Source organism: Podarcis melisellensis (assembly GCF_964234715.1).
Source record: "Podarcis melisellensis genome assembly, chromosome: 18".
Taxonomy (NCBI): domain Eukaryota; kingdom Metazoa; phylum Chordata; class Lepidosauria; order Squamata; family Lacertidae; genus Podarcis; species Podarcis melisellensis.
Window position 1 is genome coordinate 4,471,756 of NC_138536.1, and position 12,760 is coordinate 4,484,515.

At 49.4% G+C, this 12,760-nt stretch overlaps 1 protein-coding gene and 1 long non-coding RNA gene across 2 annotated transcripts in view; one reads left to right on the forward strand and one right to left on the reverse strand.

Moving 5' to 3' along the window:
- Positions 1-12,760, reverse strand: part of LOC309361047 — a 190,604-nt gene that overhangs the window by 78,775 nt on the left and 99,069 nt on the right. The window lies entirely within an intron of this gene.
- Positions 1-12,760, forward strand: part of SHC2 (SHC adaptor protein 2) — a 37,482-nt gene that overhangs the window by 11,007 nt on the left and 13,715 nt on the right. The window contains exon 5 of the mRNA XM_081895590.1: positions 3,257-3,310. Coding sequence (XP_081751716.1) covers positions 3,257-3,310 — 54 coding nt within the window. The remainder of the gene's footprint in view (positions 1-3,256; positions 3,311-12,760) is intronic.

Genomic DNA, 12,760 nt, shown 5'->3' on the forward strand with positions numbered 1-12,760 from the left:
AGGAGGGAAATAAGAAAAAAATTATTCTGAATCTCAGAAGCCAGAAGAGCAAGAGGGATCGCTGCGCAGTGAAAGCAGCAATCCCTCTTGCTGTTCTGGCTTCTGGGATAGCTGCGCAGCCTGCATTCGCTCCATAAGACGCACACACATTTCCCCTTACTTTTTAGGAGGGAAAAAGTGAGTATTATAGAGCAAAAAATACAGTAACTTGTTTGTGAAAATAAGGCCACCCCTGTTTTTTTGAACCCAAAATTAAGAAATCGACATTTTAAACATCAAACAGAACAACCTTGGTATTTTCTTAAATATTCAAAGCACTGCCTTTTTTGGGAAGGGTGGGGTGTCAGCCCAAATTCACAGGAAGAGGAGATAATCTGATGGCAACCCCCATCAGGGACGCTGTCTGCCCGTGAACCAGGAACCTCAGGCCCAGCTGGGACTGGGGGAAGAAATTCAACTTAGTTTGCATTTAAAGCCAAATCTATCGAATCCATTCTTTCCGAAAGAATACAAGAACCAGTCGTCCCTCGAAATCCGTACTGGTTTGAATTTTGCAGTGAAGTTCTCCGACCAAGCAAAAATGCGTCAATTAGGGGAAGGGGTGCATAAGAATGAAAATCGCATAGAAAGTTTGTGCTATATTAGGGGAAAGCGCTTGCAAAAATGTGAAGAGTCGTCATAGGGGGGGGGAATACGTTCATTGGGGGAAATCCTCACCAAAGCGCCTGTGAACTTTCAAGGTGTTTTTAAAGTGTATATAATTAGCAAATGACTGCTAATAATAATAATAATTTATTATTTATACTCCGCAAATCTGGCTGAGTTTCCCCAGCCACTCTGGGCGGCTCCCAATCAAGTATTAAAAACAATACAGCGTTAAATATTAAAAACTTCCCTGAACAGGGCTGCCTTCAGATGTCTTTTAAAGATAAGATAGCTGCTTATTTCCTTCACATCTGAAGGGAGGGTGTTCTACAGGGTGGGCGGCACCACCGAGAAGGCCCTCTGTCTGGTTCCCTGTAACCTCACTTCTCGCAATGAGGGAACCACCAGAAGGCCCTTGGCGCTGGACCTCAGTGTCCGGGCTGAATGATGGGGGTGGAGACGCTCCTTCAGGGATATTGGGCCGTTTAGGGCTTTCAAGGTCAGCACCAACACTTTGAATTGTACTTGGAAACGTACTGGGAGCCAATGTAGTTCTCTCAGAACCAGTGTTATGTGGTCTCGGCGGCCACTCCCAGTCACCAGTCTGGCAGCCGCATTCTGAATTAATTGCAGTTTCCGTGTCACTTTCAAAGGTAGCCCCACGTAGAGCGTGTTGCAGTAGTCCAAGCGGGAGATGACTAGAGCATGCACCACTCTGGCAAGACAGTCTGTGGGCAGGGAGGGTCTCATCCTGTGTACCAGGTGGAGCTGGTAGACAGCCGCCCCGGACACAGAATTGACCTGCACCTCCATGGAAAGCTGTGAGTCCAGAATGACTCCCAGGCTGCGCACCTGGTCCTTCAGGGGCACAGTGACCCCATTCAGGACCAGGGAGTGCCCCACACCTGCCCGCCCCCTGTCCCCCCAAAACAGTACTTCTGTCTTTTCAGGATTCAACCTCAATCTGTGGAGAACTGAAGTTTAAGATTGGGAAAGATGAGAGAATGGGCAGTCCAATGGGCAGCTACTTCCACCCTACCGAAGTGAGCTGCCCAGGAATGGAGGAGCACAGGTTATCAAGCCCCGCCCTCCAGGTGTAGATCAGCTCCTGGATTGGCTGGGTCTAGTGTGAGCTGGGGCTGATGGGAGTTGTAGTTTGAGTCATTGGAGGGCAACGGCTTGGCCTGTGTTGGCCCCTGACCATGGTCACCAAAGCTGGCCCAAGTAAGGTTGTGGAGGGTGGGAATTTAATTTCGTTTGCATTTATGGAATTGCCACTTTCCAGAAGAACATGGCCGTCCTTAGATACAGTGGTACCTCTAGTTACGGACGTAATTCGTTCCGTAGGTCCGTTCTTAACCTGAAACTATTCTTAACCAGAGGCAATGGGACCTCTTTCCGCCGTTGTGCTGCCGGCACATGATTTCCGTTCTCATCCTGGGGCAAAGTTCTCAACTCGAGGGAACTCTTCTAGGTTAGCGGAGTTTGTAACCTGAAGTGCGTGCCAATGGTTCAGGGATTATGGGAGTTGTCCTCTTCCAAGTTTGAAGAACCCAGACCTACAGAAACGCCTCTGTTCAGAGGCCCGGGTGCCAAAATGCTGGTGGAGTTCCACGAGGGCTTTAAGAAATATATATAAATCTCAGACTGACGTGGAGAGCTGAATTGGAGACTGGGGGAACGAGGAACCAAATGTGTCAGGGAAATGCCATCGGCTCAGGGGCGAGAGGGGAAAAGCCAGAGGGATTACACAGATTGCTGTTAGGGTACCAAGGGGTTGCTTGAGAGCACGTAGGCAAATGCCTCCCTTTTCAGCTGTGAAGCCTTGCTTTTGATGCCAAAATAAACTTTCTCTGTCCAGAGCGCCACTCTCCCGTGGCTGGCTCATTCACTGGCAGAATCTGTGAGTCGGCTGTCCTTAAACCTTCCTCAGCAGAGTAGTTTCTTAACGCCCAGTCTGTGCCTCCCCTCTCGGGGCGGAAGCCTACTGCGCAGAGAGGGCGTGGGTAACGGAGTACCTCTCTCCTCCCCACTTTGCCCGGGCCAGGTGTCCTGGCACCGCCTCGTCTCCTCCGAGCCCATAGCTCCTCTCCACTGGAGGCGTGGTTACTCTCCTCCGCTGAGGAGAAGCTGCTTCCCACGATCTTTGGGGGGGGGGGTAATCTATAATCCAGCCAGCTTTCCCCCTCTCACCCCTGAGCCCATGGCAGTTCCCTGACAAAATGGAACACGTCCACTTCTTCCGGGTGCCATCACATCAGAGAGGGCAGGCTATCTCTGTGGCGCAGGCTGCCGTTGCAGTGGCGCTCCCTGAGAAGACCTCGCCAATCCTTTAGGGGGGTATCACGCCGCCCCAAGGTTGTCCTGTCCCCCGTTCTGTGCCGAAAGAGGCCTAGGCGACCCCAATGTTTGCGAGGAAGGCATTGCCCCTGAGAGACTCGAGTGCGGATTGATCGGCTCAGTCCCCCCCTCTCTCTCCAATTGCTCCATCGACCGAGTCGCTGAGCGATGGCTAAGTCATCTCCATGACCTTCTTTGTCCTCCGTGTCTGTCAAGCTCTTCTCAACGCCTCTCCCTCCCTCCGACCTCTGCCTGTCTCTTTCCATCGCAGATCATCGCGAACCACCACATGCAATCCATCTCCTTCGCTTCGGGGGGTGATACGGTAAGGTGGGGGTTCGAAAGCTTTGTGTGTGTGTGTGTGTGTGTGTGTGTGTGTGTGAAACCGTGGGAGCAGTCAGGGAAGAGGCACCGGCCCTCACATCTGGGCCGGACGAAACGCAGGACGACCGTAGCCGCATCACGCTTTTCCAAAGCAAAACTACGCCGAAAGGACTGTAGGAATGGGCATGCATAATAATAATAATAATAATAATAATAATAATAATAATAATATATTTATACCCCGCCCATCTGGCTGGGCTTCCCCAGCCACTCTGGGCGGCTTCCAGAAAAATATTAAAATACTGTAATATACCAAACATGAAAAGCTTCCCTAAACAGGGCTGCCTTCAGATGTCTTCTAAAAGTCTGGTAGTTGTTGTTCTCTTTGACATCTGGTGGGAGGGCCCTCTGCCTGGTTCCCTGTAACCTCACTTCTTGTCGGGAGGCCCTCGGTGCTGGACCTCAGTGTCCGGGTAGAACGATGGGGGTGGAGATGCTCCTTCAGGTCTACTGGGCCAAGGCCATTTAGGGCTTTAAAGGTCAGCACCAACACTTTGAATTGTGCTCGGAAACGTCCTGGGAGCCAATGTAGGTCTTTCAGGACCGGTGTTATGTGGTTTCGGCGGCTGCTCCCAGTCCCCAGTCTAGCTGCCGCGTTCTGGATTAGTTGTAGTTTCCGGGTCACCTTCATGATTGCATAGACTCTCGAGGACGCATAGGCAAACTCGGCCCTCCAGATGTTTTGGGACTACAACTCCCATCATCCCTGACCACTGGTCCTGTTCGCTAGGGATAATGGGAGTTGTAGTCCCAAAACATTTGGAGGCCTGAGTTTGCCTATGCCGGGCATAGGCTCTCGAGGATGAGGGTCTGACCTGCTCCCCTCTCCCAATTAACATCCGTCTCCAGGGATCAAAGGAAGAAAAAGAAGTGGCTCGAGAGGAGAGGGGCATGAATGAAATCAACCCCTGGGTCTTAGGCCCAGCCCTGAAATCTCAGCGTCTGGGATGCTCCAGGCCTGGCAACCCTGAACAGGAACAATAGGCCTCCAAGGGGAGGTGTAGCTGAAGGAGGAAAGGGAGATCCATCTCTGTCCTGGCAGAGGAAGCTCTTCGCTGGTGTTACGTACTGAGTTGAATATATACTCGGAGTGGAGAGCGGATTCCATGCTCTTTATTCAGCTCATAGTGGTGAGGAGGAATGGAAGTTCCCCCAGGATGTCTGCTTTATATACATTATTTACGCAATGGGCCCCACGTGATTGGCTAATTCCGGGATTCACCTATAGGCCAATCAGGTTGCGGATTCACTTCCACCTGGAGCTGGATTGGGTGGCTCCTGTGGACTGCTGCATTCTGGATCCTATTGTTCTAGGACCAACCAGACTGCTGCATTCTGGATCCTATTGTTCTAGGACCAACCAGACTGCTGCATTCTGGATCCTATTGTTCTAGGACCAATCAGACTGCTGCATTCTGGATCCTATTGTTCTAGGACCAATCAGACTGCTGCATTCTGGGTCCTATTGTTCTAGGACCAATCAGACTGCTGCATTCTGGATCCTATTGTTCTAGGACCAATCAGACTGCTGCATTCTGGGTCCTATTGTTCTAGGGACCAATCAGACTGCTGCATTCTGGATCCTATTGTTCTAGGACCAATCAGACTGCTGCATTCTGGATCCTATTGTTCTAGGGGTCAATCAGACTGCTGCATTCTGGATCCTATTGTTCTAGGACCAATCAGACTGCTGCATTCTGGATCCTATTGTTCTAGGGGCCAATCAGACTGCTGCATTCTGGATCCTATTGTTCTAGGACCAACCAGACTGCTGCATTCTGGATCCTATTGTTCTAGGACCAATCCGACTGCTGCATTCTGGATCCTATTGTTCTAGGACCAATCAGACTGCTGCATTCTGGGTCCTATTGTTCTAGGACCAATCAGACTGCTGCATTCTGGATCCTATCGTTCTAGGGCCAATCAGACTGCTGCATTCTGGATCCTATTGTTCTAGGACCAATCAGACTGCTGCATTCTGAATCCTATTGTTCTAGGGCCAATCAGACTGCTGCATTTTGGATCCTATTCAACTCCGTACATAACAGCTGGCCTTCGGAAAAGACCAGAGTGCAACGTTTGCTATTAGCCCCTTCATTCCCACTATTCAATGTGAACATTGCATTATTCATTCGTTAAAACAACATTCATTTCATTACCCGTTCATTCATGTGAATGTTGTTTTCCACGTTTTCCAGAGGTTTCTCCTCTCTCCTTTGGTTGCTACGGCTTGCAGCAGAGGCCCCGAAACCAGTTTCGGTGGCTTGCCACCCCTGGTGTTGGCCGCCATTTTGTTTTCCCAGAATCCCCCGGGTACTCTGTCATCCCAGGACAACTTCGACGTGGGAGGGGAGAGAGGAATGGGAAAGGCAGCCGCCGCACCCTCTAACGGCAGGTCCTATCAGTGCCCGGCATTTTTTCCAACTCCTGGGACGCCCCAGAAGGAAGGCAACGGGAGCTCACCCCATGGCAGGGATTCGAACTGCTGACCTTCTGACTGGCAAGCCCAAGAGGCTCAGTGGTTTAGATCACAGCACCACCTTCCTCAGAGTATACCTGTTGAAACTGGTGGAAGTCTTCCGCTGCCTAGAGATGCAATTGGGGGACTGGACTTGGGAAGTGCAATAGTAGTAGTAGTAATAATAATAATAATAATAATAACAACAACAATAATTTATTTATACCCCACCTGTCTGGCTGGGTTTCCCCAGCCACTCTGGGCAGCTTTCAACAGAATATTAAAATACAGTGGTACCTCGGGTTAAGTACTTAATTTGTTTCCGAGGTCCGTTCTTAACCTGAAACTGTTACTAACCTGAAGCACCACTTTAGCTAATGGGGCCTCCTGCTGCTGCTGTGCTGCCGGAGCACGATTTCTGGTCTCATCCTTAAGCAAAGTTCTTAACCCAAGGTACTATTTCTGGGTTAGCGGAGTCTGTAACCTGAAGCGTATGTAACCCGAGGTACCACTGTACAATAATCTATTAAACATTAAGAGCTTCCCTAAACAGGGCTGCCTTCAGATGTCTTCTAAAAGTCTGGCAGTTGTTTTTCTCTTTGACATCTGATGGGAGGGCGTTCCACAGGACGGGCGCCACTACCGAGAAGGCCCTCTGTCTGGTTCCCTGTGACTTGGCTTCTCGCAGGGAGGGAACCGCCAGAAGGCCCTCGGAGCTGGACCTCAGTGTCCAGGCTGGACGATGGGGGTGGAGACGCTCCTTCAGGTATACTGGACTGAGGCCACTGAGCGGCCGCACCTTTCTTGACAAACCCAACCTGGTGCCCTCTAGCTGTCTTGGCCTATGACTCCCACCAGCCCAAACAGCCCCCATTTATCATTAGGCCTCTCTGGTTGCCATGATTAACGACCCTCCAGAGGCCCGATCACTTATTCTTGCGGGCGTTTGGCCAAACCTCATCTGTTCCAGGAGGCTTTTAGCTAATTGCTCTTTCACCTTCCCTCCTCTGAGTGCTCCACCGTGATCAATGTTTTCGGATGGTTGACCTTTGCTCGTTTTATAGCAGGTGGGCGAAATCCGGGGTGTAGAATGAGCAAGCACCCCTTTGTTCAACAGGGCTTCTTTCTCACCTCCAGCGCACCACGAACCCCTCAAATCCGTCTCAGACGTCTGGAGCAGATTAGGGAGTTTGGACACAGGAGCTGGAGCCCTGAAACCAGAGGTTCTGTTGTTGCTGGTGGAAGCGCCTAGTGAGAGGCAGTGTGGTGGAGCGGTTAGAGCAGGGGTCAGCAAACTTTTTCAGCAGGGGGCCGGACTATATGTTTTTTTGGGGGGAAATGAACGAATTCCTATGCCCCACAAATAACCCAGAGATGCATTTTAAATCAAAGGGCACATTCTACTCGTGTAAAAACACGCTGATTCCTGGACCATCCGTAGGCCAGATTGAGAAGGCAATTGGGCCAGATCTGGCCCCCGGGCCTTAGTTTGCCTACCCATGGGTTAGAGCAACGGACTAGGACCTGGGAGGCTAGGACAAATGCTGTCTTGGTCCTGAAGATCACTGGAGGACCTTGCGGGCCAGTCACCGCCTCTCAGCCTAACCTACCTCACAGGGTTGTTGAAGATGAAATTTATTACTGTCAGAGACCAGCTTGTGAAACACAAATGGATCTACAATCCCAACAGCAAAACAAACATTTAAAACAATATACAACAATGGATTTTAAGTTTAAAAATGCCATAGGCATAAAGTAAAGGTAAAGAGACCCCTGACCATTAGGTCCAGTCATGGCCGACTCTGGGGTTGCGGCGCTCATCTCGCTTTACTGGCCAAGGGAGCCGGCGTACAGCTTCCAGGTCATGTGGCCAGCAGGACTAAGCCGCTTCTGGCGAACCAGAGCAGCACACGGAAACGCCGTTTACCTTCCCGCTGGAGCGGTACCTATTTATCTACTTGCACTTTGACATGCTTTTGAACTGCTAGGTGGGCAGGAGCAGGGACCGAGCAACGGGAGCTCACCCCGTCATTGCGGGGATTCGAACCGCTGACCTTCTGATTGGCAAGTCCTAGGCTCTGTGGTTTAACCCACAGCACCCCCCGCGTCCCCAAGAGCATAAAAACTTTAAGATAGACAACCTTAGAGAAATGACTCAGAGTCGCCCGTGGATCTGAGTTAGGGAATTTTCCTAACAAACTAGATTGAATCGGGGTGGTGGTGGTCTGTGCCTACAGATCTGTGCGCAGAATCTGGCCACAATCTGGGTTGTCTTGTGTTCTTTGCCTAACAGGAGAAGATCAAATTTTGCTTTACCGGGAGGTCAGCAAGCCTCACCAGCAGGGGGTCAATGGTTTCTCTACGCGCCTCATCGTAAAAGGGACATCTAAAAAATATGTGTTCGGGGCTTCTTATATCCCTCAACGGACAGGCTCAAATTCTCTGGTACCTCACAGGGTAGTTGCTGAGACTGAATGAGCCCCCATTGAGCTATTTGGAGAGAAAAAAGGAGGGAATCCATCCAATCTTTTTGCTCAAGGAAGCAAACATTTGTGGGAAGGGGTGGGTTATTGGTCTGTTTTTTTCCGTTCTTGTTTTTATTATGTATTTTGTGTTTACATTTTGTATTTTCGCGTTGAGAACCGCACCGTGACCTTTCAATGAAGGGTGGCGTGCAGATTTAATAAGTAAAAATGATAAACCAAGATAATAAAATAATGAACACAACAGGATCTCGCCCTGTTATGTTTCTATGAATTGTACGGTGTTCTTAGCCCGAAATCCACTTCCAGTAAACCCGTGGAAAAAACGGTGAGCTATAGGTTTTAAATGATAGTGTACAGAAAAGCAGAGTGATTGTAATAGCAGTACATAATAACTATGATCCTGAAAGATCATAATATGCAGGTTCAGTTCTGGCTGAATATGGTACTATCGCTCCAGTAGCAATGGGGTTTCCCATTTGGTTTATTGACTAAGGGGTGGGTGGGAAATGCTTCAGAAATCTCCTGCGTGCTTCAGACAGGAGATCACTTCGCTTGGTCACTCTGAAGTGACCTTAGCTCCCTTTGGCCAGGAGCGAAAGGAGAGCTTCTTATTGGTTCATTCCCCAAAGCTTCGGATTTGCTACTGCGGAATACTTGAGACTGACCCAGAAACTCCAGCGGGTGCAGAATGCTGCAGCGAGACTCCTTACGGGGTCCTCGCTGCGAGATCACATTCACCCAGTGCTATACCAGCTGCACTGGCTCCTGGTGGAGTACAGGATCAGGTTTAAGGTGCTGGTTTTAACCGTTAAAGCCCTATACGGCCAAGGACCGCCTCTCCTGGTACAGTGGTGCCCCGCAAGACGAATGCCTTGCAAGATGGAAAACCTTCTAGACGAAAGGGTTTTCCGTTTTGGAGGCGCTTCGCAAAACGAATTTCCCTATGGGTTTGCTTCGCAAGACGAAAAAGTCTTGCGAGTTCCTTCGGGTTTTTCCCCCTTTCCCCCCCTTTTCCTAAGCCGCTAAGCTGCTTATCAGCTGATCCGCTGATAAGCCGCTTAACAGCTGATCGCTAAAAGCCGCTAAACCGCTAATAGCGCTAATCCGCTAAGCTGTCAATGGGCTTGCTTCGCAGGACGAAAAAACCGCTATACGAAGAGCCTCACGGAACGAATTAATTTCGTCTTGCGAGGCACCACTGTATGTCCCACAGAGGAACTTACGGTCTTCAAACAAAAACGTCTTGAAGGTCCCAGGCCACAGAGAGGTTAGGCTGGCCTCAACCAGAGCCAGGGCCTTTTCGGCTGTGGCTCTGATCTGGTGGAATGCTCTGCCACAAGAGACTAAGACCCTGCGGGACTTGACATCTTTCCGCAGGGCCTGCAAGACAGAGCTGTTCCACCAGGCCTTTGGCCAGGGCACAGACTGACTCCCTCCTTTGGCAATCTTCACAGAACTCTAGCCCAATGGTTGCCATCAATTTGATTTGAAGTAATTTTTTAATGAAATGATTTTAGAATGTTATATTATTTTATTGTTGTTAGCCACCCTGAGCCCAGCTTCGGCCGGGGAGGGCGGGATATAAATAAAATTTTATTATTATTATTATTATTATTATTATTATTATTATTATTATTATTATTATTTCTTGCATTTATTATATCCTACCTTTTTTCTCCAAGAAATTCAAGGTGCTGTACACAGTTCTTCCCCCTCCTCATTTAACCCCCAGTGAGTTCCATGGCCAAGCGGGGGATTCGAACCCTAGTCTCATTTCTTCAGTATACAGAAATTGGTAAAAGATTCCATGATAATTGAATTCAATGGTTCGAATATTTTCAATTAAGTTGTTTGTTAAATTATAGCAGAAGCAAAGTGAATAGACAACTAACTTGCTTTAAAAAAATAATTTCATAGTTACAGAGCACTAAAAGATAATTAACTAAATATATATCGGGGTTTAATGATAGAAATGGGGAGGTGGTGGTTAAAAATCCAAGGTTTGAAAGCGAATTGGAATTGTTATTGTAGGATGGTGATTACCGCCAGTATAAGAGAAGCTATTTTTGCAAATGAGCTTAAACCTCTCCATCTCTACCCCTTTGAGGAAAAATTGTTCTGCAGGTTTACATAATTGGTATTTAACTCCTTTCAAATTAAGCCAAATGAATAGGTTAATGTTAGAGCTCTGCTGCATCTGATTTTCATATATGGCTATATAAAAAGCCCAAAGTTATTGGAAGGGAATTGTTCAGATTCTTCAGAGGGCTGATAAGGACATGCTGCTATCACCGCTGTTAAGGTCCACCCCACGTCCCTTCCCAGGATGCAATGCTAGTCCAAAATCCCTCATACCTACGGGACCGCCTCTCCCAGTCTGCCCCACGGAGGACCTTAAGGTCCATAAATAGCAACACCCTAGAGGTCCCGGGTCCTAAGGAAGTTAGATGAGATTCAACCAGAGCCAGGGCCTTTTCAACACTGGCCCCAGCCTGGTGGAACGCTCTGTCTCATGAGACCAGGGCCCTGCGGGATCTGATTTCTTTCCACAGGGCCTGTAAGACAGAGTTGTTCCGCCTGGCCTTTGGCTTGGAGCCAATTTGATTCCCTCCCCCTCTTTCTTTTCCCTTTCTCCTCCTGTGATGAGGCTGCATTTTAATATTTTAATGTTTTAATGGTGTATTTTAATCTTGTTTTTAAGTTGTATTCATTCAACTTGTTTTTTATTATTGCTTGTTAGCCGCCCTGAGGCCGGCCTTGGCTGGGGAGGGCGGGGTATAAATAAAAATTATTATTATTATTAAGATTTGATGGGTAACTTTGGAAGCAAGTCAATTCTTCCTGGCAGGGTGCCTGAGGGTCTCCATCTGATGAGGTGGTAGAAGGTTGCCACAACTTTTGCTCTGTCATCAGCTCTGAAGGTGGAAGGGCTAGAAGCCAGTGGGAGGTGGGTTTGCAGAAAGTCTCAGAGCCCCTGGACCCCCCAAACCACCGCCCTTGTACCCTGGACGCCTCCCTTGAAAGGGTGAAAAAGCACACCAGCCCTAGAACTGCACCCATGATCCGTAGAGGGACACCATTGGGAAGGGTCGCTGGGACAAGCAAGGGCAGCAGCGGTAAGGCTGCTTTGAGCAGGGCTCAGCGTCGGGACGCGGGTGGTGCTGTGGGTTAAACCACAGACCCTAGGGCTTGCCGATCAGAAGGTTGGGGTTCGAATCCCCGCCAGGGGGTGAGCTCCTGTTGCTCAGTCCCTGCTCCTGCCAACCTAGAAGTTCGAAAGCACGTCAAAGTGCAAGTAGATAAATAGGTACCGCTCCGGCAGGAAGATAAACGGCGTTTCCGTGCGCTGCTCTGGTTCGCCAGAAGCGGCTTAGTCCTGCTGGCCACATGACTCGGAAGCTGAATGCCGGCTCCCTCGGCCAGTAAAGCGAGATGAGCGCCGCAACCCCAGAGTCGGCCACGACTGGACTTAATGGTCAGGGGTCCCTTTACCTTTAAGGCAAGGAGAAAACCTTGGAGGGAGGTCAAGGTGGGAGTTCAGCACCACGGACAGCACTCCAGCAGCTGAGTCCAGGTTGCCTCAGAAAGGCCCTTCAGCAGCTGAGACTGCTTTATAGCAAGGTGATGTAGTCACTGATAGGATGCCACATCTGTCTGAGTGCAACCTGCTGGATCGTTAAAGGGCTGAGATATTCTGTTGCACCTGCCAACTCCTTCAGCATATTATTTATGTAAAAGAAGCAATTCTGGCAAGAGACGTGATGCATCGCAAAACAAAACCCACTTAGACTTCTTTATTATGTGTCTCATGGAACTAGTGTGAGGGACACGAGTGGCGTTGCGGTCTAAACCACTGAGCCCCTTGGGCTTGCCGATCAAAAGGTCGTTGGTTCGAATCCCCGCAATGGAGTGAGTGAGCTCTGTCCCAGCTCCTGCCAACTTAGCAGTTCGAAAGCACGCCAGCGCAAGTAGATAAACAGGTACCTGTGTGGTGGGAAGGTAAACGGCGTTTCCGTGTGCTCTGGTTTCCGTCACGGTGTCCCGTTGTGCCAGAAGCGGTTTAGTCCTGATGTCCACATGACCCAGAAAGCTGTCTGTGGACAAACACCAGCTCCCTCGGCCTGAAAGCTAGTTGAGCGCCACAACCCCCTAGTCGCCTTTGACTGGACTTAACTGTCCAGGGGTCCTTTACCTTTACCTGGTTGTGGCATATTGGTTAGAGTGCAAGATTACAACCTGGTACGGCAGGGTTTGCATCTCCACTCAGCCAGGTACATGTACTGGGTGATGTTTGGTGACCCTCATCTCAGGCTAAGGTCCAGCTCTCACTTCCATACATCACTACTGGGAAAACCAGAGCTTTGACTATATGGACCTTTGTTGTTCAGATAGTAGATGAGTCTCAAAAATCCCGGGACATGCACCTTGCGCTCTAGGAGGGTTATTT